Below are 23,367 nucleotides of genomic sequence, written 5' to 3'. Positions count from 1 at the left end.
ACTGCACGTGTGGTATTTATGGAGCAAGCATTTCCTGGGCGCCAGGCATCATGGTAGACGCTGGGGATTTGAAGGTACCGATGACACATCCCCACACTCAGGTTCAGAAAGAGGACTGCCCTTCAGTGTGACAGGTGCCAGGAAGGGGAGGGCACCTAACCCAGAGTCGGAGTCAGCACCGCCCTCGAGGAGAAGTCAGCAACTAGGCTGAGACAGAAGAGTGAGTATTGAGAGCTGGACAGAAACAGTCGGGGGCTCTGTGGCCGCTGGGGCAGGCGTGAGCCACAGCAGGGGCTGAGGGAGAGCATGTTCTTTCAGAGCCTTGTGCATCGCATTGGGGAGCGACAGTTCCTCTCCAGAGTCTCTTAGGGTGAACAGATGGTGAGAAAAGTCCTCTCCAAGGCTGTGGGCGGGGTGTGGGTGGTAGGTGAGAGGTGGAAGATGCCAGGAGTACGTTTGAACATCCTAAAAGGAAATAGAAACTTCATTTCCCCTCGTGAGTGCAGAGGGGTGTGTTCGGGAGATGGGTAACAGCCCAGCATGGTGGACTCAGGTGTGTCTGGGCCACGGGCCTTCTTGAACGCGTGTGGGAAGAGGCACTGGTCAGGGGAGGGACAGGTGCTCTTGGCGGTATCAGATCTTGTGTGAGGTGCGGACACCCCGGTGGGTCCAGCACTCCCACCCAGGGACAGAGAAGGACGGGGCACGGGGAGGGAGAGTGGATGGTCGGGGGCCTGAGAGGGTGTGCCCAGGCAGAGGGCTGAGGAGAAAGGACCTTTGTGTGCAACAGCTCCTGCTGCCAGAGCAAGTGTGGGTTTTATGGCAGCTGTGGGCTCTGGTTCTAATATAGTCAACAGCTCCAAATCCCCTGCCCTGACACCTGTTAGCGAGAGGTTCCCTGAGCTGACCTCTCTTTGGGCTGCCCCCTCCCAGCATGTGCATCTGACATGTCGGGGGCGAGACCCCCACCCTCGCCGAATCACACACATCCTGGTCAGCCCCTGGTTGACAAATTGCCTTCTCTCGACTTGGGCAGGGGCTGCTGGGGTTTTGAGGGGCGGGGTTTGTTCAGCTGTTGCTAGGGAAGGGTGAGGCTGAGCTATCCCAAAAGAAATGGGGTGTTCCTCTGGCAAGTGGGGATCTTGGCAAAGAACTGAGTGTCTGGGGAGGGGGCAACTCCGGACACAAAGAAGTCCTGGGGAGGGCTGACCTTTCCCCTTAGGATGGAGGGAAATGAAATGTGATCCGCTTAATGCTGCTACAGCTGCTTCCTAACTTTGCCTCTTTCTTCCTTTGACTTTTGGAGGAGTGGGGTGGAAAAGAGATGGGGGTTCCCAGGCAGCCAGCTGTTTCCCCACTGACCCATGCTCCAACTCCCACTGCCCCGGCTCAGTAGCCTCCAGTAAGTGATGCCCGGGACGGTGCGGCTCCGTGTGGCCAGCGTAATTCCCTTTGTCTCTCCCCTCCTCCCCTCTCCCTGTCTTCCTCTTTCGCCCCTTGGCCTCCCTTCCCGGCCCCATGGTGGCTGCAGCCCAGCCCTGGGGAGCCCCTGTGGAAGTGGAGTCCTTCCTGGTCCACCCTGGTGACCTGCTGCAGCTTCGCTGTCGGCTGCGGGACGATGTGCAGAGCATCAACTGGCTGCGGGACGGGGTGCAGCTGGCAGAAAGCAACCGCACCCGCATCACAGGGGAGGAGGTGGAGGTGCAGGACTCTGTGCCCGCGGACTCCGGCCTCTATGCTTGCGTAACCAGCAGCCCCTCGGGCAGCGACACCACCTACTTCTCCGTCAATGTTTCAGGTTGGTAGCCAAGCCGTGCCCTCGCCCCTCCCTAGACCCACCCCCTCCACCCCTCTCTGCCAGTATCAGGGGAAGGTGAACCTCCTCCCCCTCTGTGGTCTGCCCCCACTCTGCTTCAGAAACTGCTGCCCACTAACATTGCTCCCTGCCTGCCGCGTGGCTTGGCTCTCAGAGGGGTGACCAGGTGGGGTGGGCCCCAGGGCCGGAGATCTGGGGCTTCCAGGACACACCTCGGAGGTGATTGCCAGGGCTATTGGGATGTTAAGACCCTGTGATTTTTTTCCACCACAGCTTGCCCAGATCTCCAGGAGGCTAAGTGGTGCTCGGCCAGCTTCCACCCCATCACTCCCTTGCCATTTGGACTTGGTACTCGGCTTAGTGATTAGAGCCCCCGAACAGGTGGTGGGATCCCTGCTCTGCTGGAGAGGAACCCAGGTGCACTGCAAGGGAGCTGTGCGAGGGCAGCCAGGGAGCCCTGGAGCTCTGTGAACTTGGGAACCTGCCACTATTAGAATGTGACTTTCACAAAACTAGGAGTTGAGGAAGCGTTGCTGAAATTTTCTTTATGCCATTTTTGCACCTCGGGGTGCGGGCTTGGCACCAGATCCCCAAAGGTGGTAGGAAGGACTGGAGAAAGATCTGGCATGAACCCTGATGGGTGAGATAACATGTGTATCAAGCCTGTTCTTACAAGAAATAAATACTGGGGAGAGGTGTTGGCAGCTGCCGGGGTGTTGGGTGCCCTATCTGCTCTGGTTAGGGAGGGCAGCCCCCAAACCTTAGTGGACACATGCTAGAAAAATTCTGACTGTGGAGTGTTTAGCCCATTGTTTGGAAATAGCATCTAGCCACAATGTGTCTAGACCTGCCTGGGTTCCCCTGTAGTCAGTCGTCCAAAGAAGAATACACGCTGCCTGGCACCAGCACACCCAGGTGGTACCACAAGTTGAGAGAGAGCCTTTGAATGTAGGACGGAATTAAGTTAAAGAGGAACAGCTGACCCTGATGGAACCACCCAGTGTGAAGGCTTCCAGGCAGTGGGAGCAGTGCTTTGGGGAAGGAAGGAAACACGCACAGGAACTGTTCTTAAACAGTTTCCATCCCACCAAGAGATCGTCACTAAGGGAGAAGTGGGACTGGTATCCCCATGGGGAGGGTGTTTGTGTTCATCTGGAACTGCACTAGCCTTGGCGAAATCTAGGGGTCCCTAGGAGGAACCTCAGTGCCCCTTCTTCTTCCCATAGATGCTCTCCCCTCCTCAGAGGATGATGATGATGATGATGACTCCTCTTCAGAGGAGAAAGAGACAGATAACACCAAACCAAACCGTATGCGTGAGACACTGTTTCCTATCTTACTGCCCTTTGGGTCTGGGCGTTGGGTTTAAGAGGGGAGGGGAAGGCTGAAAGGGGAGGAAGAGAGGGCACATGGGGTCACGGTGCCTGTTCTGCTAAGTGCCAGGCACTGCTCACAGGTGTTGGGCAGATGGGCAGGGCACCCCCAGGTCCTGGCCTGGGCCCTGCTCCTGAGCCTGACCAGCTGCTCCTCCCCACCCTGCCTGTCTCTCTCGGCTTTCCCCGGGCAGCCGTAGCTCCATATTGGACATCCCCAGAAAAGATGGAAAAGAAATTGCATGCGGTGCCAGCTGCCAAGACAGTGAAGTTCAAATGCCCTTCCAGTGGGACCCCAAACCCCACACTGCGCTGGTTGAAAAATGGCAAAGAATTCAAACCTGACCACAGGATTGGAGGCTACAAGGTACGTGTGTGTGCATGCGAAAGTTGAGTAACGGGAACAGGGGAGGCCAAGCTGGGAAGTCCTGATTACACGCTTTTCATTGTTTTAAGTAATACTTTCTACCTATACAGGTTATGTATTAAAATTTTTAAATGCAAAAAAATGCAAATAAAGTTTAAAAATTTCTTCAGTCTTCTTTCTGTGTAATATGGTTTTTACATAGTTGATCACGTCATGTATAATAATTTCCTTGCCTTGTCATTTGTTAACATGAGTGTTTTCATGATATATTTCAAGCATGAATGTTTGAAACATATAAGATTCCATTATTTTTAAATCCCATAATTTGGCTGGGCACAGTGGCTCACACCTGTAATCCTGTCACTCTGAGAGGCCAAGGCGGGCAGATTGCTTGAGCTCAGGAGTTCGAGACCAGCCTGGGCAACATGGTGAAACCTCTCTACTAAAAATACAAAAAATTAGCCATGCGTGGTGGCAGGCTCCTGTAATTCCAGGTACTCGGGAGGCTGAGGCAGGAGAATTGCTTGAATCCGGGAGGCAGAGGTTGCAGTGAGCTGAGATCATGTCACTTCACTCCAGCCTGGGTGACAGAGCGAGACTCTGTCTCCAAAAAACAACAAAAAAGTCCCATGATTTAATGAACTATTTTGTGATATTAGGTATTTTCTGGTTTTTCACCATAATAAATAATGTTGCAGTGAATCTCTGTCAGCATTTTTAAGTGTGCTTCCTTAGGACAGATTGTTACAAGTGAAATTACCAACTTAAAGGGTGTAAGCATTATTTATTTATTTATTTATAGACGGAGTCTTGCTCTGTTGCCCAGGCTGGAGTGCAATGATGCCATCTTGGCTCATTGCAAGCTCTGCCTCCCGGGTTCATGCCATTCTCCTGCCTCAGCCTCCCGAGTATCTGGGATTATATGTGCAGGCCACCATGCCCGGCTGATTTTTGTATTTTTAGTAGAGACGGGGTTTCCCCATGTTGGTCAGGCTGGTCTTGAACTCCTGACCTCAAGTGATCTGTCCTCTTGGGCCTCCCAAAGTGCTAGGATTACAGGCATGAGCCACCGCACCCAGCCAGAAACATTTTAAATTAATTCACCATGCACTCACTACATGCAAGACACCATGCTTTAAATGCTACAAGACAGTGTTCCTGCCCATAAAAATTTTCCAGTCTCATCAGAGTCAAATGTCCATGAGTGGCTACCGTGAAAAGCAGACTGATCAGTGCCCTGGTAGGCAGAGGAAAGGGTGAGCACGGTTCTGACCAGAGACTGGACTGGAGGAGATGGTTTTTGAAATGAGCCGTCAAGGGCAGCAGGGGCTGGATTCTTAGTATAATAGGAGAGGTGCACAGTTGGGAACATTCCTGGTGTATTTGGAAGTGTTTGCAGAAGGCACATCTGTCCAGATCACGAATGACCTTGAACATCACAGTGGAGACTTCCAGAGTCTTTACACCCCATCTACCACCTTGCAGAGTGTGAACGGGCTGGTAGTGGGGGCAATCCACGCCTTGTCCTAGCCAACCCTGCAGCCTGGAGCCCTGTGCCACCAGACTCTGATATGGAGGGCAGGTGCCACGGGGTGCCAACATTGTCATGGGGCTTCTGCCTACATTTTCCTTCGGACTCTGAAAGTACCCCTTCGGCATTTCCCCTCAGGTCCGTTATGCCACCTGGAGCATCATAATGGACTCCGTGGTGCCCTCTGACAAGGGCAACTACACCTGCATTGTGGAGAATGAGTATGGCAGCATCAACCATACCTACCAGCTGGATGTCGTGGGTAAGAGGACAGAGGCAGCAGGAGGAATGCATTTAGCGGGAAGAGCTGGGCTTGGAGAACACAGCCGGGGTGTCCAGGTTTCTTAGGGGCAGAGTCAGGATAGCGGTTGGCACTTCTTGGCTTTGTCACCTCGAGCAGGTCACTTCTCCCTTTTGAGTCTCACTTTTTTTATCTGTAAAATAGAGTTAAGATCAGACAGTAACACATGTCAAAGCTGGTTGTCACTGTGAAATGGAAGGTGGTTTCAGAGTCTGTCCTGAAGGAGATGCTGTTGGAGAGGTGTTAAATGTAGCGCAACAGGAGCTGTCGCTTAATGCCAGCAATATGCCAGGCTCCTTAAATACCTGCTCTGTAATGCTTGTGGCACACCTGCAAGGTAGGTGGTATTAGTCTAGCTCTGCACAGGAGCACAGGCACTGAGGCTCAGAGAGGTGAGATACCTTGCTAATGCAGAACTGCACACCTGTGCCAACTTCAGGGCATCACAGGAGACTCTAGGAAGAATGTTGAGCCTCTTGGAGCTATTACCACAGCGTTTTCCTTCTAGGAGTTCTGAAAATCACTCCCTAGAGATCACTGGGTACAGAGTCTCTCAGTCAGTGTTCTTCTTGTGATAATATGGTCTAAAAAGGAGATTGTGGCCAGGCGCCGTGGCTTATGAACTCCAGGTGGTGTAATGAGATTACTCATGCCTGTGATCGCATGACTTTAGGAGGCTAAGGCAGGAAGATTGCTTGAGGCCAGGAGTTTGAGACCAGCCTGGGCAACACAGTGAGATCCTGTCTCTATAAAAAAATTTAAAAATTAGCCTAGTGCAGTGGCATGTACTTGTAGTCCCAACTGAGTAACTGAGGCTACTGAGGTGGGATGATCACTTGAGCCCAGGAGTTCCAAGCTGCAGTGAGCTATGAAGACACTCTTGTGCTCCAGCATGGGTGACAAAGTGAGACCCTGCCTCTAAAAAAAGTGAAAAGGAGATTCTGAGCCAAGAGGTTGGGGTAAGATCTGAGATCCCGCATTTCTAACAAGCTCCTAAAGGATGCTGGTAGCACTGCTGGTGGACCACACTTTGAACAGCAGGAGTCTAAGTGACTCTGGTTTTACTTAAGGAGGAGCAGGTTATGCTGAGGTCTGGGGGTGCAACTGAGTTAGAAGGTTCTCCATTAAAGCATGAGCGATTTACTGTGACTATAAATATGACCGCCTTAGGAAGGAAGATCCTGATGGCTTAGGGCCTGAAGAGATGGTGTCCCTTTCCCCAGCTCTGTTTTGAGAGGCCTGGGCTCAGCAGAAGTGCTGGGAGGTTTACAACCCATCGCTGGGAAAGCCAAGTGGGACGCAGGTGAGCCCACCCTTCTTTAGCCCTGGCAAGGTCCCCATGACAAGCGCCTCCTCTCCCCTCTTCCACAGAGCGGTCCCCTCACCGGCCCATCCTGCAAGCAGGGTTGCCTGCCAACAAGACAGTGGCCCTGGGTAGCAACGTGGAGTTCATGTGTAAGGTGTACAGTGACCCACAGCCGCATATCCAGTGGCTAAAGCACATCGAGGTGAACGGGAGCAAGATTGGTCCAGACAACCTGCCTTATGTCCAGATCTTGAAGGTAATCACGGCACCAGTCTTCGTGGGCCAGTCTGCTGGGAAGGAGACCAGTGTCTCGAGGGCTCAAGTTCCTGTGGGCAGGCTCAGTGCCCCCAAATGGGATCATTCTTCACCCTTCAGGCACACACACTCCATCTCGGTAGGGATCTAGCCACATCCCCCAGGACTAGTGACAGAGGTCACAAAGTGTCGGTGAGCTGGGAACAGAGGGCTGCAGGGATGGGTGATGCTGGTCTGTTATAATTTTTGAGAGCAACGTCACTGGGGCTTTGGGGTCAGCTACGCGAGGAAGGCATTTGGACCCCTGCCTTTTCATTGCCCGAAACCAGAGCCTTACCGACAAGCATTTCCCAGTCTTAGCCCTGCGTCCTGAGTTACGTACAATCTTTCTGGCAAGTGGGGTGCATGATAAGAGCATCTTTTATGAAGAGTTGGAAAAACAGATGCCACCTATAAATTCTAAGCCATATGAGGAGTAATGAATGGCATTTTCTTCCTTTTTCCTCTCACTCCCAGACATTCATTGTCCCTGAATGCTCCATTAATCCAGGGAAGGTAATTGCCTAAATCTCCAGTGGATCTCGCAACAGGAAGGAACCAGAAGCTGGGAAAGTTGTTTACTTCTTTGTCCCAGAGTTAGACCTCATCCTCCCCTGGCTTGGCTGTCTCAGAGATATACTGGCCCTCCCTTCTCTTCGCTACTGGTGCTAAAACTGCTCTGTAGGTCATTGGCCACTGTCCCCACTCACAACCCCTGCTCTAGTCCTGGAGGGAGTGGGTTAAACACAAATAGAACATTCCATTTGAAGCAGTGATTTTTTTTTTTTTTTTTAATCAAATGCTTTGGACTTTTGAAGTCCACTTGTTCTGTCCTTCTAAAAGGGAAAGAAGGCCGGGCGCAGTGGCTCATGCCTGTAATCCCAGCACTTTAGATCACTTGAGGTCAGGAGTTTGAGACCAGCCTGGCCAACATGGTAAAACCCCATCTCTACTAAAAATACAAAAATTAGCCTTGTGTAGTGGTTGGCACTTGTAGTCCCAGCTACTCAGGAGGCTGAGGCAAGAGAACTGCTTGAACCCAGGAGGCAGAGGTTGCAGTGAGCTGATATCACGCCACTGTACTCCAGCCTGCGTGACAGAGTGAGTGAGACTCTGTCTCAAAAAAAAAAAAAAAAAAATCTAAAAGGGAAAGAAAATAAATCTCACTTAACATCTCCCTTCGCTCCCTGGGCCTGCCTGAAAGTTACACGGGAGCAACATGCGTGGCCACATCTCAGCGTTTGCCCAACTGACTGGTGTGTCGTTGGTTTGTTCCAGCATTCGGGGATTAATAGCTCGGATGCGGAGGTGCTGACCCTGTTCAATGTGACAGAGGCCCAGAGCGGGGAGTATGTGTGTAAGGTTTCCAATTATATTGGTGAAGCTAACCAGTCTGCGTGGCTCACTGTCACCAGACCTGTGGCAAAAGGTAATGGGGAGATGGATGGGATCCTGTGCTGGGGATTTGACATAGGCCCCAAGCTGCTGGGGCAGGCGGAGAAGCCAGTACCGGACTGTCCTTGCCACCCTACTGTATTTCTAGTGCCCAGAGCCATGGAAAAATACCCGGCCTGGGAGGCTGGTTTGGTTTGGTATTGTGTTGGTGTCTGCGGGCTCCCTCTCTGCCTTCTGTGTGTTCCTTGGCTGTGTGTGGATCCATGCGAGGACTCACGGGGACACGGTCTTGCTGTGTTACAAATAGTACTTCAGACTGAAGGTGTGAGTGAGTGGTGGTGAAGAGAAGGGGCCATAGGCCAGGCACGGTGGCTCATGCCTGTAATCCTAGCACTTTGGGAGGCTGAGGTGGGAGGATCGCTTGAAGCCAGGAGTTTGAGACCAGCCTGGGCAACATAGCAAGACCCCATCTCTACAAATTAAATAAATTAGCCAAGTATGGTGGTGTGTGCCTGTAGTCCCAGCTAGTCTGAAGGCTGAGGCAGGAGGATTGCCTGAGCTCAGAAGGTCGAGGCTGCAGTGAGCTACATTTATGCTGCTGCACCCCAGCCTGGGTTGACAGAATGTGACCCCATTTCTTAAAAAAGAGAGAAGGGGTTAGGCATTCCCTTGCATACTCGCATCTGCTGGCTGTGTATGCACACATGCGCGCGAGTGTGTGTGTGTGTGTGCGCATGTGTGTGTCTGCAGCCCCCGCCATCCCTCCTGTGTTCACCTTCTGGCTATCTTTACCTGAAACCAAACAGCCCCTGCCCGCCGGCCCCATTTCTCCATGCCGCTCACCGCCCGCATGCTCGGATGGGCCAATGGCTGCCAGCGTCTGGTGAAGGGTCGTAACCAGCCGTCATCTTCTCAGGTCTGCCGGAGTTCCTCCCTAAGGGTCTCACCCTCTTCCTCTAACAGGTTTTGCTGCCTGGTGGTTTTCGTTTGTTCCTTGTTGCAAAGAAGATGCGGGGGAGCATTTCTTCCTCTGGTCCCCCTTCTCTCTGTTTCCTTCCCTTGCTCTGCGTCTCTTAGAGGTCTCATGTCCTATGCTTGTCCATTTTGCTTCCATTGTCTCTTCTAGACTGCTGGAGTTAATACCACCGACAAAGAGATGGAGGTGCTTCACTTAAGAAATGTCTCCTTTGAGGACGCAGGGGAGTATACGTGCTTGGCGGGTAACTCTATCGGACTCTCCCATCACTCTGCATGGTTGACCGTTCTGGAAGGTACACACTGTAACTTCTCCTCTCGATGTCCTGCCCTTGCCACGGGCACGGGGGGAGCATGCATTTCCGGGCTCAGGGAGACACAGAGGCAGGAGAGCTGGAAGAATGGGCTCCTGCCTGCCTGGTGCCACATCCTGCCCCAGCTTTCAGAGCTGAATCCTCTCGGCTCAGAGAAGAGCTTCCCTAGTTTTGCAGGCGCACGGAGGCCTCCCACCCATACACCTGCCTCTGCTCTCCCCCTGGCCATTGCAATGCATGCCCGGAATCTGGGTTTACCCTGCAGCCGGACTCCTCCAGGGCAGGCTCCTTCCGTCCTTGAGTCCAGCAGCCTCCCCAATCCGCTGGGCACTGAGTGTCTGAAAAGTCTCAGATAGGGCCCTATGCCTCTTCTCCTTTCTCAGGTGCTCAGCCCAGGGGTGGGGCTTGCTGCTTGCAAAGGGCAGTCCACCCTTCTGTACTACCATCCTCTTGCCTTTGGAGAAAGAGGTCAGCCTGGACAGGTGAACTGAGCTGCCTTCAGAAAGGCCTGTCTCAGGCAGCCGCAGCAGGCTTCATGACACCCATGTATCCTCTTTGGCTGCTGCCGTCTCTCCTCTCCCAAGAGGGGAAGTCTGTGTGTTGAGCCAGGGAGGAAGGAGCCTGCAGCCTGCTCAGGGTGGTGGCTGGTGACCGTGGGGCCAGGGCTTGCTGCTGTCTCGGAATGTCCTGCATGTGGGTCTGGCTGTTCCTGCTGGCACTGCCCTCTCCTCTCACCCCTCCTTTCCCACTCTGCCCTACTTGCCTGTCAGGGTCTACGGATGCCCCTACTGGAGGCAGAAAAGCGTTCTGTTTTTATCGTCATCCCTGTCTTGGTCCTGTCCGTGCTCCCCATGTGCTCCCAATCAATTGTCTTCGTTCCTCAACATCAGGGAAAGAAAAAACAGCAACACTTCTCCCTGTTATCAGCTCTGCTGTCTCCTTGTCAGACTTTGGGACGTTCTCCTCTGGGCTCAGTCTGGGGTCGTGCCTCATGCCTCTCTGGGGGGGGGTTCCCAGGGGTGCCGCCTCCATGGCCGGCTGCTGGGTTTTAAAGGGGAAGGTTGGGAGGAGGCCTGTGGAAGGAGGAGGGTGTCCACACCTGTGGGGCAAAGCGTGTTCCGTGAAACCAGTGCTGCACGTGCTGGGATGAAAGCCTCCCAGCCTTCCGTGCTGAAGGGAAAGGTGGACCGAACTGGCTTAGCTGCTGTGGCAATGGGGGGCGGGGCGGGCGGTGAATCCTAATCGGAAGGTGGGAGAAGAGATAACAAAATGCAACCCCGCCCCCTGCCGCCGCATTTCCTTAAGTTTTAGGAGTTGGAACCTATAAGTAGAATTCGTAAGAACTACCAGAAAAGTTTATTTTTGGAAATTAAGTCAGCTTTGCCTGTGGTTTGGCTAGGAGTAAATATTTACCTGTGTGCCCCGACAGAGATGACACAGACCCAAAGTGGGACATTGAGCAGAGCACAGGCTGGTTCCCCTCCTGTCCTCTGTCCTCATTTTGTGAGTGCCACCATCACCAGGTACTGTAGCCCGCAGAAATAAACGAGGCACCAACCCTGCCTTCAGGGACCCTGTGGCTTCTTAGGGACAGAGGACTCAGAAACACCTCTGTCCCTGCATGTTAAGTACACGCACACAGTGCTGAGGCGTTGCAGAGAAGGGCCATGGCTCCCAAAGGAGACCAAGAAAGGCACACAGAAGTGACTTCTCAGTTGGCCCTTACAGGGTCCCTGGGTGCCTGTACCTCTCCAGTCCAGTTGAGCGAGGAGGCTCAGGAGTTAATGAGGATGTAGCATGATGGTTCTAGGCCATCCCTCTTCCATGGCTCGAGTCCATTGAAGGCAGCCTCCAAGATCGGGGGTTGTCTGATCCTCCTCGTGCCACAATCCCGGTCCTAGCTAGAACCTGCCGTAGTTCTTCTCCTCCCTAAAAGTTCCCAGGACACAGGAGATAGGTGTTGTTTTTCTAATGGAGCGGGACCTCGCATGGACGGGGCCCTCCGAGCCTGCTAATACCCTCTTCGCACTGACTCAGCTCTGGAAGAGAGGCCGGCGGTGATGACCTCGCCCCTGTACCTGGAGATCATCATCTATTGCACAGGGGCCTTCCTCATCTCCTGCATGGTAGGGTCGGTCATCGTCTACAAGATGAAGAGTGGCACCAAGAAGAGCGACTTCCACAGCCAGATGGCTGTGCACAAGCTGGCCAAGAGCATCCCTCTGCGCAGACAGGTAACAGAAAGTAGATGGGGGATTTGCACGCTCAGCACCACCTCTCTCTCTGGGCCTCTAATGCCCTGCCCTCTCCATTGTCCCTAATCTACAACTTTGGGCCTTGTTTTCTGGCTTCTGGGCAAGGCACAGTGGAATGTCATGAACTAAGTGTTCCAGAGTCTGTTTCAAGCTAGTGTAGCCCGTGAATTTCCTGCACCCTCCATATCCCACTGCAAGTCCTCCAGACCCCTGGGACATGGATTGGGAGGAAGTCCTATTTGGACGGAATGTGCAGCTGATAACATGAATTTGAGCTGTCCCCAAGGGCTGCTTAGAAGTGCAGAGATGCAGGGTAGAGAAGAGGACTGTCTGTATTAGTCCATTTTCACGCTGCTGATAAAGACATACCCAAGACTGGGCAATTTACAAGAGAAAGAGGTTTAATGGACTCACAGTTCCACGTGGCCGGGGAGGCCTCACAATTGCAGAAGGCAAAAGGCACATCTCTCATGGGGGCAGACAAGAGAAGAGAGCTTGTATAGGGAAACTCCCCTTTATAAAACCATCAGATCAGCTGGGTGTGGTGGCTCACGCCTGTAATCCCAGCACTTTGGGAGACTGAGGTGGGTGGATCACAAGGTCAGGAGATCGAGACCATCCTGGCTAACACGGTGAAACCCCATCTCTATTTAAAATGCAAAAAAATTAGCTGGGCTTCGTGGCTAGCGCCTGTAGTCCCAGATACTCGGGAGGCTGAGGCAGGAGAATGGCATGAAGCCGGCAGCGGAGCTTGCAGTGAGCCAAGATCGCACCACTGCATTCCAGCCTGGGCGACAGAGCGAGACTCCGTCTAAAAAAAAACCAAAAAAACAAAAAACCATCAGATCTCGTGAGATTTACTCACTATCACAAGAACAGCACGGCGAAGACCTGCCCCCATGAGTCAGTGACCTCCTACCAGGTCCCTCCCATAACACGTGGGAATTCAAGATGAGATTTGGGTGGGGACACAGCCAAACCATTATCAGCCATACCATACCCTTGTCCCCTGTATGCCCACCCTTCTGCATGGGAGGGTGTGTGCAAGAGTGGCCATTTCCTCAGAAACCTGTGCTCATTCTGGAAGGTGCTTTGGGAGTTAGGAATCCATAAACCAAGACAAAGTAGTTGCAAAGAGTCAGGAGAATAGAGTTGTTACTGTGATGATCAGTTATAAAATGTCAAGCTGGAAGAGGTGCATTTGGTCTGCTTAATTTAAAGGTGAGTGAAGTCTAGAAAGGCCAGCTCATGGCAGAAATAGGTCAGTCCTAGAAGTTGGGCCTCCTGGCCTGCCATGGTCTTTGAAACACTCTGTGTTGGGGAAGGAACATCAGATACACAGACACGTGTCTCTGCCATTGTTGGGAAGCCCTGACTAGGAATTGAAAGGAGTCACCCCTGACCCCGCTCCTTGCTCTAGGGTGACCCCACTCTTCCTTGCAGGTGTCTGCTGACTCCAGTGCGTCCATGAACTCTGGGGTTCTTCTGGTTCGGCCATCACGGCTCTCCTCCAGTGGGACTCCCATGCTAGCAGGGGTCTCTGAGTATGAGCTTCCTGAAGACCCTCGCTGGGAGCTGCCTCGGGACAGGTAATAATACTTTAACTCCCAACTTTTTGAAGGCATTCCTTGCTTGCTATTCTAGTGGTGGAAGGTGCATATACTAACACCTTCTGGGCGGTGAAGGTTCATGAAATGCCTGCAGAAACATTGCCACTTTCTGCTTGCAGTTGGGTGAAATACAGAGAGGTGGAGATGGGGTGCCTCTCAAGGTTTGAACTTCACCAGCCCCAACTTATGCCACTCTCTGTTTTCCCTGAAAGACTGGTCTTAGGCAAACCCCTGGGAGAGGGCTGCTTTGGGCAGGTGGTGTTGGCAGAGGCCATCGGGTTGGACAAGGACAAACCCAACCGTGTGACCAAAGTGGCTGTGAAGATGTTGAAGTGTAAGTGATGCTTCTGTCCTTGCAAAGAAAATCTTGTCCCGTTCCAAGCAAGCAGCAGGCCTCGGGCCCAGCAGAACAGCTTCTCTGGTGCCTTTGCTGCCCAAAGCTGCTCCCCTGCCTGCTTGGGGTTACCTGGGAGTGGAGGGGGTGTTCTGCACCCTGAGATTGTTCTGTGACCTCACTCTGTTCCTTGGTATCAACCTGGGCCGTGGTCAGGTGTTTATCCTGGGTCCATCGCTTGCAGGCTTTCCTCACCACATCCCTGCCCACTCACTACCACCTATTGCAACAACGACTCCCATTAGACGGAAGAGAAAATGAGTTTGGATGGAAGTGGGGAGGAGAGAATCAAGTCCCAGGGAAAAGCAGCCCCTCGACACATACCCCACTCCCTTAGCTTTTATCCTGCCCTCCCTTCCCAAGTAAATGAGTCTCAACATGTTCTTTAAAGCGGACGCAACAGAGAAAGACTTGTCAGACCTGATCTCAGAAATGGAGATGATGAAGATGATCGGGAAGCATAAGAATATCATCAACCTGCTGGGGGCCTGCACGCAGGATGGTGGGTACCGGCCAGACTGGCCTTCCCTGCCCAGCCGGCAGAAGATCTGAGCTGTGGTATCAGTCCCAAGGCCTCTCTCAGCCACAGTTAGGGAAGGGGGGTTAAGAGAGGCCACATTAGCAGAGGTAAAATGTGTTATTTCGGGGTCTGGGCTCCGCTCATTGGTGTTCATTCAAGAATACAGATACCTAGATTCACACACATGGTGTATTAACAGAGGCAGCTGAGTAATTATGGGCTAAGAGTGCTCAGGCTGGGTGCAGTGGCTCATACCTGTAACCCCAGCACTTTGGGAGGCCAAAGCAGGTGGATCACTTGAGATCAGGAGTTCGAGACCAGTCTGGCCAAAATGGTGAAACCCCGTCTCTCCTAAAAATATGAAAATTAGCCAGGCCTGGTTGTGTATGCCTATGATACCAGCTACTCCGGAGGCTGAGGCACAAGAACTTGCTGGAACCCGGGAGGTGGAGGTTGCAGTGAGCCAAGATCATGCCATTGCACTCAAGCTTGGGAGACACTCCCTCTGTCTCAAAAATAAAATAAATAGGCCAGGCACAGTGGCTCACACCTGTAATCCTAGCACTTTGGGAGGCCGAGGCAGGTGGATCACTTGAGGGAGGTCTGGAGTTCGAGACCAGTCTGGCCAACAGGTGAAACCCTGTCTCTACTGAAAATACAGAAAGTAGCTGGGCGTGGTGGCACATGCCTGTAATTCCAGCTACTCAGGAGGCTGAGGCAGGAGAATTGTTTGAATCCGGGAGGCGGAGGTTGCCGTGAGCGGAGGTTGTTGTGAGCCGAGATCGCGCCATTGCACTCCAGCCTGGGCAACAAGAGCAAAACTCCATCCCAAAACAAAAAACAAAAAAAAGCCAGGCGTTGTGGTGCATGCCTTTAATCCCAGCTACTTGGGAGGCTGAGGCAGGAGAATCGCTTGAATCCAGAAGGCGGAGGTTGCAGTGAGCCAAAAATTGCACCACTGCACTCCAGCCTGGGCAACAGAGTGAGACTCCATCTCAACATAAATAAACAGACAAACTGGGGCTCTTACCCCAATGTTGCTTGAGAATTTTCTGGACTATGCAGGGAATAATTATTTCTCTGATTTTCTTTGGGTAGTAGAATGGATTTCCCAGGTCCCCTAAGAGGAGGCAGGAGAGGGGAGGTGGCCAGGGTGTGCTGCTGGGGATGGGGTTTCTTTGAGGTGAAGCCAAACCTGCTCACCTGCTGCTGGCCCTGTGGCCTCTTCTCCTGTGCCCGCAGGTCCCTTGTATGTCATCGTGGAGTATGCCTCCAAGGGCAACCTGCGGGAGTACCTGCAGGCCCGGAGGCCCCCAGGGCTGGAATACTGCTACAACCCCAGCCACAACCCAGAGGAGCAGCTCTCCTCCAAGGACCTGGTGTCCTGCGCCTATCAGGTGGCCCGAGGCATGGAGTATCTGGCCTCCAAGAAGGTGTGGAACCTGAAGGCTCCCCTGGGTAATGCCAGGGTGGGAACAGAGCCCCCCCTAGTCCTCCAGCCTGTGACTTGTCATCTTGTGGTAGCATTGTGGATGCACTGAGCACTGGCCATGTGTACCCTGTGTGTTGTCTTAGGCTCTCTGGGAACCGCAGAGTCAGGAGAACCCATGTAGCCAGGTGGCCTTGGGGTCAGACTGATAGAAGGTCAGATGTGTGCACTGCCACTTTCTGCGTAGCCTCAGGCAGCTACTTAGCATCTTAAAATTCTTCGAATACAAAATAAGAATAATATCAGCTGGGTGCAGTGGCCAAGGTGGGAGGATTGCTTGAGCTCAGGAGTTTGAGACCAGGTTAGGCAACATAGTGAGACCCCGTCTTTAAAAAAAAAAAAAAATGAAGTGGGTGTGGTAGTGCGTGCCAGTAGTCCAAGCTACTCGGGAGGCTGAGATGGGAGGCTAGCGTGAGCCCAGGAGTTTGAGGCTGCACTGAGCCATGATCACACCACTGCACCCCAGCCTGGGTGACAGAGCAAGGCCCTGTCTCAAAAGAAAATAAAGTATAACAATACCTGTTGTAGAATTGTTATGAGGATAAAATGAAACTGTCTGTGAGTGTTGAGTGCAGTGTTTGGTGTGTAAGGGCTGGCTTGGTTTGAGCCCAGCCACATGTGGACTTGTAGTGCTGGGAGGCAGGATCTAGGAGCACGCACCCCTGCAGACCCAGCAGAGGCATAAGGGGCCAGCATTTGGGAAGGGAAGGGAGGAGCGCTTGCTGTGATGAGAAGCCTAATGCTGGCAGAGAACATTAGAGGAGGGAAAGCAGAGGTTCGGGGGCAGAGCAGTGTGGCAGAAGTCCTATGACACAAGTCGGCCAGTTTGCATGGGTGGCAGCCCCCCCCACAGAGCCTTCCAGCTCCCTCACCTCCCCGCTTCCCACTCTCCCTTCCTCCGTCCTCAGTGCATACACCGAGACCTGGCCGCCAGGAATGTCCTGGTGACAGAGGACAATGTGATGAAGATAGCAGACTTTGGCCTTGCACGGGACATTCACCACATCGACTACTATAAAAAGACAACTAACGTGAGTGCCAACAGGGCTGCCCCATGCTGGTGGTTTCATCTGAGAAGCTAGGAGTGGGGTGGTCTCAGAACCCACCCCCCCCCCATCCCTTCCCACCTGTGCTCTCACAGCCCTGCCTGGGGCCACCCCAACCTCCCCTGTGCTGCTTTCAGGGTCGACTGCCTGTGAAGTGGATGGCGCCCGAGGCATTGTTTGACCGGATCTACACCCACCAGAGTGATGTGTGAGTTTGTAACAGCAATTGCCAGGGAGGTGTGGGATAGAGAGCTGCTAGCACTGCAGAGTCGTGCATTTTCCCTGGACTGAGGAGTCCTCCTTCCACCCCACAGAGGAAAACAAAACATTGTCTGTGGTCACTTCCTCTGCTCCAGATGTTGAAAGGCTGATCTGTTCTCCACTCTGTCTCCTGGCACTGCCCTGGGTGGAGGATTTGTGCTGGAGGAGGGGAGGTGGAGAAGCTCTGACACCCCGTGGCTCTCCGCTTATTTGCAGGTGGTCTTTCGGGGTGCTCCTGTGGGAGATCTTCACTCTGGGTGGCTCCCCGTACCCTGGTGTGCCTGTGGAGGAGCTTTTCAAGCTGCTGAAGGAGGGTCACCGCATGGACAAGCCCAGTAACTGCACCAACGAGCTGTAAGCCTGAGGAGATGTCGGAGGCCCTGAGCCAGGCCCTGGGGCAAGAGTGGGCTTGAGGGGCAGGCGCTAGATGAGAGGGTGTCCATCTCCAGTAGGCGGCCCTTCCTCCCTGATCTTCCGGTCCTGCTGCAGGTACATGATGATGCGGGACTGCTGGCATGCAGTGCCCTCACAGAGACCCACCTTCAAGCAGCTGGTGGAAGACCTGGACCGCATCGTGGCCTTGACCTCCAACCAGGTACGGCTGCCCATGCCAGAGCCAGAGCTCAGGCTGTCCCCACTGCGTGCATGCACCTCCCTGAGTAGGGAGGAGGGGCCCGGCCCATCACTGCTTCCTCTCGCCCATCACAGGAGTACCTGGACCTGTCCATGCCCCTGGACCAGTACTCCCCGAGCTTTCCCGACACCCGGAGCTCTACATGCTCCTCAGGGGAGGATTCCGTCTTCTCTCATGAGCCGCTGCCCGAGGAGCCCTGCCTGCCCCGACACCCAGCCCAGCTTGCCAATGGCGGACTCAAACGCCGCTGACTGCCACCCACATGCCCTCCCCAGACTCTACCGTCAGCTGTAACCCTCACCCACAGCCCCTGCCAGGCCCACTGCCTGTCCGTCCCTGTCCCCTTTCCTGCTGGCAGGAGCCCGCTGCCTACCGGGGGCCTTCCTGTGTGACCTGCCTTCACCCCGCTCAGCTCACCTCTTCCTCTGCCTCCTCTCCACCTGTTGGTGAGAGGTGCAAAGAGGCAGATCCTTGCTGCCGGCCACTTCATCCCCTCCCAGATGTTGGACCAAGACCCCTCCCTGCCACCAGGCACTGCCTGGAGGGCGGGGAGTGGGAGCCGATGAACAATGCAAGTGAGAGCTTCCTGAGCTTTCTCGTGTCGGTTTGGTCGTTTCGCCTTAACCCGTAAGCCCCTTGCACTCTGGTGGCAGGTGCCTTGTCCTCAGGGCTACAGCGGTAGGGAGGTCAGTGCTTCGAGCCTCGATCGAAGGTGACCTCTGCTCCAGATGGGTGGTGCCCGTGGCTTACTAATCCCGATACTAGTTTGCTTTGCTCACCAAATGCCTGGTACCAGAGGATGGTGAGGTGAAGGCCAGGTTGGGGGCAGTGTTGTGGCCCTGGGGCCCAGCCCCGAACTGGGGGCTCTGTACATAGCTATGAAGAAAACACAAAGTGTATAAATCTGAGTATATATTTACATGTCTTTTTAAAAGGGTCGTTACCAGAGATTTACCCATCGGGTAAGATGCTCCTGGTGGCTGGGAGGCATCAGTTGCTATATATTAAAAACAAAGAAAAAAGAAAAAAAAGGAAAATGTTTTTAAAAAGGTCATATATTTTTTGCTACTTTTGCTGTTTTATTTTTTTAAATTATGTTCTAAACCTATTTTCAGTTTAGGTCCCTCAATAAAAATTGCTGCTGCTTCATTTTTCTATGGGCTGTGTGAAAAGGGTGGGAATGTCCACTGGAAAGAAGAGACACCCACAGGCCCTGGGGCTAGGTCTGTCCCGAGGGCACTGCACGCTCCTGGCGCAGGTTCCTTGTAACCTCTTCTTCCTAGGTCCTGCACTCAGACCTCACGACGCGCCTCCTGCCTCTCCGCTACTTTTGGAAAGTCAGAAAAAGAAGATGTCTGCGTCGAGGGCAGGAACCCCATCCATGCACTAGACGCGCTGGGCGGAGAGTCAAGGCCCAGCAGCCAACCACCATGGATGGTTTCCTCCAAGGAAACCGGTGGGGTTGGGCTGGGGAGGGGGCACCTACCTAGGAATAGCCACCAGGTAGAGCTAAAGTGATTAAGAGGTAGCCAAGGGCACAGTTGCTCACACCTGTAATCCCAGCACTTTGGGACGCCGAGGTAGGCAGATCACTTAAGGTCAGGAGTTCGAGACCATCCTGGCCAACTTAGTGAAACCCCATCTCTACTAAAAATATAAAAATTATCCAGGCATGGTGGCACGCGCCTGTAATCCCAGCTCCACAGGAGGCTGAGGCAGGAGAATCCCTTGAACCTGGGAGGCGGAGGTTGCAGTGAGCTGAGATTGTGCCATTGCACTCCAGCCTGGACGACAGAGAAAACAGAAAGGAAAGCAAATGATGAAGGTCTGCAGAAACTGAAACCCAGACATGTGTCTGCCCCATCTGTGTGGGCGTGGTTTTGCCGGTGCTTGTAACTGCAGGAGAACATGTCACCTGAGGCTAGTTCTGCATTCAGGTCCCTGGCTTCGATTCTTGTTGGTATTCCTCCCCAGATCGTCCTTCCTGTATCCTTGTGACCAGACTGTATTTATTGGGACTGTCACAGATCTTGGCTTCTTACAGTTCTTCCTGTCCAAACTCCACCCTACCCCTCAGGAAGGGGGGAAAATTCTCCGAATGCTTTTGTTTTTTTGGCTGCTTGGAATTTACTTCTGCCACCTGCTGGTCATCACTGTCCTCACCAGGCGGATTCTGGCTCCCTGGTACCTCATGGCTCAAACTACCACTCCTCAGTTGCTATATTAAAGCTTACATTTTGCTGGATTACTGCTAAATACAAAAGAACGTTCAATATGTTTTCATTTCTGTAGGGAAAATGGGATTGCTGCTTTAAATTTCTGAGCTAGGATTTTTTTTGGCAGCTACAGTATCGGTCACTATTGTAAAATTATCTTTGTTTCTCTCTGTAAATACGCACCTGCTAACATTACAATTTGTATTTATGTTTAAAGAAGGCATTTGGTGAACAGAGCTGGGAAATGAATTTTTAGCTCTTAAAAGCATTTGCTTTGAGACCACACAGGAGTGTCTTTCCTTGTAAAACAGTGATGATATTCTGCTTTGGACCTACCTTGAAGCAATGTTGTGTGAAGGGATGAAGACTCTAAAAGGCTTCATAAGCCCTTGGGAGAGGTGCTAGAAAAATATATGGCACTATCATAATTACAGTGATGTCCTTGCTGTTACTACTCAAATCACCCACAAATTTCCCCAAAGACTGCACTAGCTGTCACATAAAAGAGAGTGAAATTGACCTGAGAGAAAATGAAATGGCCATTTTACGTAGAGGACCAGATTGGGTCTCCTGAGGAAAGGAATCCAGTTTATCTAATGAAGATGTTGTGCCATCAAGGCACTGAGTCTGTCTGGTTTCCTGAGGGTTAAAAGATTAGGGCTGGGATCACCACAGCAGTAATCAATACTGCCTTTCCGTCTTTTCTAATTGCCATAGGCTGAAGATCATCGGTCCCTTGGCCCTGCTAATGTAATGTATTGATCTCAGGTAAGTAAGATTGAACATCAGATGAGGGAGGAAATCTGTCTCAATGTTAATGAGGTTGCTGTGCTTATTAGCTACCACTGGGTGGAGCCAGCGAGCTGAAGTTTCAGTTGGCATTAGGTGAACCACCAGTCAGCTCTCAAGTCACATTGGTCCAACTACTACCTGCTAGTATGTGTTGGTGGTGAGTAGGAACTCTTTAGCCTAGATTTGGCATTATGGAAAAATTGATTGGACAGCACTGATATGGCTTGTTTTGGAATGATTTAAGTATAGAATTAGACATGAGACAAGTGCAAGGCCATAAGTGTTAGTGGCCACCACCTCTCTATTGTAGCAGAATTCTATGTGAGACACAGGCCACATCTAGCATCACTGCAGTTGGGTTTTAGAGAATGCCTAAAGTGGCTGGGCATGGTGGCTCACGCCTGTAATCCCAGCACTTTGGGAGGCTGAGGCAGGCGGATCACCTGAGGTCAGGAGTTCCAGACCAGCCTGGCCAACATGGTGAAATCCCATCTCTACAAAAATACAAAAATTAGCCAGGTGTGGTGGTGCATGCCTTTAATCCCAGCTACTCCAGAGGCTGAGGCAGGAGAATTGCTTGAACCCAGGAGGTGGACGTTGCAGTGAGCCACGATTGCTCCACTGCACTCCAGCCTGGGTGACAGCGAGACTGTCTCAAAAAAAAAAAAAAAAAAGTCATACCCAATGAGATCATTAGCAGCAGGTAGAGCCAAGGCATCTGCATCTATAGAGAAGGGAGCAGAGAGGAGAAAGCTCTGAAGCAGCCGGAACAGCCTTCCATTCCCTCTGCTGAGGAGAGCCAGAGAAGAGGGTGGTCAGTAAGAACCCAACTGCTAAGACTTGGTCTGGGCGGGTTCCCTCTAGGTGGACCCTCCAGTATTCAGGAGCATTTCCACCGTAACTGCCCCACATGCAGGTCTCCGCACACAGAAGGGATCTATTTCATAAACATGCTAACTGGAGGTGTAACTGTCTCATTACCCCGGGAGGCTAGCACCAGTCTGGTGTGTGGTGCTGGCTCTCAGGGGACACTGCATGTCTCCTCCCAGCTCTGCACTGTCCAGTGGTACCATGGCAGTGGCTTGAAATCAACATGGTGGGAGGATTTATATCACTGGAATCACCAGATGCTATAAATCAGGGCTCCCCCCGCCACCTCAGAGTTGGTAGTTAACGATTTACCAGAACACCACTAGCTGGGATTAGATGTAAGGATCATTGAACCCAACAGCCAAGCACCCTAAGTGATGAGAACAACGAAACATCCTTGACTTCTCTGAGCTGCTAGCAGGAGAGTGGGAGGAGGGGTGTATCAAGTGGCCCGGGTCCTTTGACCGGGTCATGGCTCATTCCCACCCTGCTCGGAAGGAAAGCCAGAAGGAACTGTAGGACAGCCCAGCAGTACCTATGACTCATTCAGCTAAAACAGGATTGAGCAAGTTTAACTAGCTAATCCTTTTCCCACATTTAACACCTGAAATGTCGACTAATTAAGACACCCGTCATTTTTGAAACGGGAAAATGTATTGTGAATCACCTCGCTAGGCAGGATCCATGACTGCTGTATTTGCACAGTAGGGATTCATCATTCCCAAACAACTGGGCTTCATTAGTGGGACATGGTGGGGCTTCTCTGATGGAGCAGAAGTTTAGAAAGCACTGTAGAATACATATTCTTGTTGTGAAGTGCTGGTGACCTTCCTCATTTAGGTGATCCCAGACAGGACAGTTGAGTTTTACTTATTTTAACTGACTGCTGTCTAACCACAGCAAGTAAATCTAATTTTATCACCTACGGCTGAAATACCTTTGGCCTTCTAACCACTCCCCAAGGGAAGAAAGCCCTTGGTCAGCTGCATGGCAGTCTATTATTTCAGTAATATTAATACTGAAAACCCCAAACATAAATATCCTAATGTGATACTTGTTGCTGGGTAGCACAGGGATTATATCAGACCTTCACAACCCCTATGACTAATAAATAGTCTTGTGAAAGACAAACTGACCAGAAACACACACACCCAACACAAACAAATGATTAAGGTTTAAACCCTTAATTATGCTTCCTAGCAAAATGGTGGCTAATGAAAGCCATATGCGCTAGAAGAGTGGCTGCCGAGCAGATTGCTGCAGCCTCTGCAGGCCCAAGAGGGGGATGTCAGAAGCAGCCAAATCTTTCTGATTGCCAGTCTGTTTAACTCCCCATTTTCTCCAAGAAGCTTCATTATATCCAGAAAGATCTTTTGGGGAGTATATCCATCCCGTCTCATAAGGTACTTTGTTTCCAGGGTGCTGATTCTACTGGTGGATCATTCAGAAAGTTAATCAGGTGCTCCTAAAATGGTTTTTGGAACTTCCAAGTTCTTACTCAGAATTCCAAGCCATAGGAGACAGAGGTATCTAAGGTGCCAAGCTGATTCCATTCTGCAAAAAATTTCCTCTCTTAAGGGACGTACACATGAAATTTAAAAAACAACA

At 52.0% G+C, this 23,367-nt stretch overlaps 1 protein-coding gene across 6 annotated transcripts in view; it reads left to right on the top strand.

Moving 5' to 3' along the window:
• Nucleotides 1-20,530, top strand: part of FGFR1 (fibroblast growth factor receptor 1) — a 59,559-nt gene extending 39,029 nt beyond the window's left edge. For 2 of the 6 annotated variants that reach the window (XM_037983572.2, XM_037983577.2), the window contains exons 3-18: nucleotides 1,532-1,798; nucleotides 3,043-3,126; nucleotides 3,384-3,556; nucleotides 5,226-5,349; nucleotides 6,760-6,950; nucleotides 9,510-9,654; nucleotides 11,710-11,906; nucleotides 13,371-13,516; nucleotides 13,750-13,871; nucleotides 14,323-14,433; nucleotides 15,694-15,884; nucleotides 16,849-16,971; nucleotides 17,124-17,194; nucleotides 17,464-17,601; nucleotides 17,737-17,842; nucleotides 17,956-20,530. In XM_037983572.2, the coding sequence (XP_037839500.1) occupies nucleotides 1,532-1,798; nucleotides 3,043-3,126; nucleotides 3,384-3,556; nucleotides 5,226-5,349; nucleotides 6,760-6,950; nucleotides 9,510-9,654; nucleotides 11,710-11,906; nucleotides 13,371-13,516; nucleotides 13,750-13,871; nucleotides 14,323-14,433; nucleotides 15,694-15,884; nucleotides 16,849-16,971; nucleotides 17,124-17,194; nucleotides 17,464-17,601; nucleotides 17,737-17,842; nucleotides 17,956-18,132 (2,366 nt within the window). In that variant the 3' untranslated portion in view covers nucleotides 18,133-20,530. Of the gene's footprint in view, nucleotides 1-1,531; nucleotides 1,799-3,042; nucleotides 3,133-3,383; nucleotides 3,557-5,225; nucleotides 5,350-6,759; nucleotides 6,951-8,266; nucleotides 8,418-9,189; nucleotides 9,300-9,509; nucleotides 9,655-11,709; nucleotides 11,907-13,370; nucleotides 13,517-13,749; nucleotides 13,872-14,322; nucleotides 14,434-15,693; nucleotides 15,885-16,848; nucleotides 16,972-17,123; nucleotides 17,195-17,463; nucleotides 17,602-17,736; nucleotides 17,843-17,955 lie in introns of all 6 variants that reach the window. The other 4 variants (XM_007962213.3, XM_007962219.3, XM_007962222.3 and 1 more) reach the window with 4 other exon arrangements.
• The last annotated feature ends 2,837 nt before the right edge of the window (nucleotides 20,531-23,367 follow it).

Source organism: Chlorocebus sabaeus, chromosome 8 (assembly GCF_047675955.1).
Source record: "Chlorocebus sabaeus isolate Y175 chromosome 8, mChlSab1.0.hap1, whole genome shotgun sequence".
Classification (NCBI taxonomy): domain Eukaryota; kingdom Metazoa; phylum Chordata; class Mammalia; order Primates; family Cercopithecidae; genus Chlorocebus; species Chlorocebus sabaeus.
Note: the sequence above shows the minus strand (reverse complement) of the source record. Positions and strands in the feature narration are given on the sequence as shown.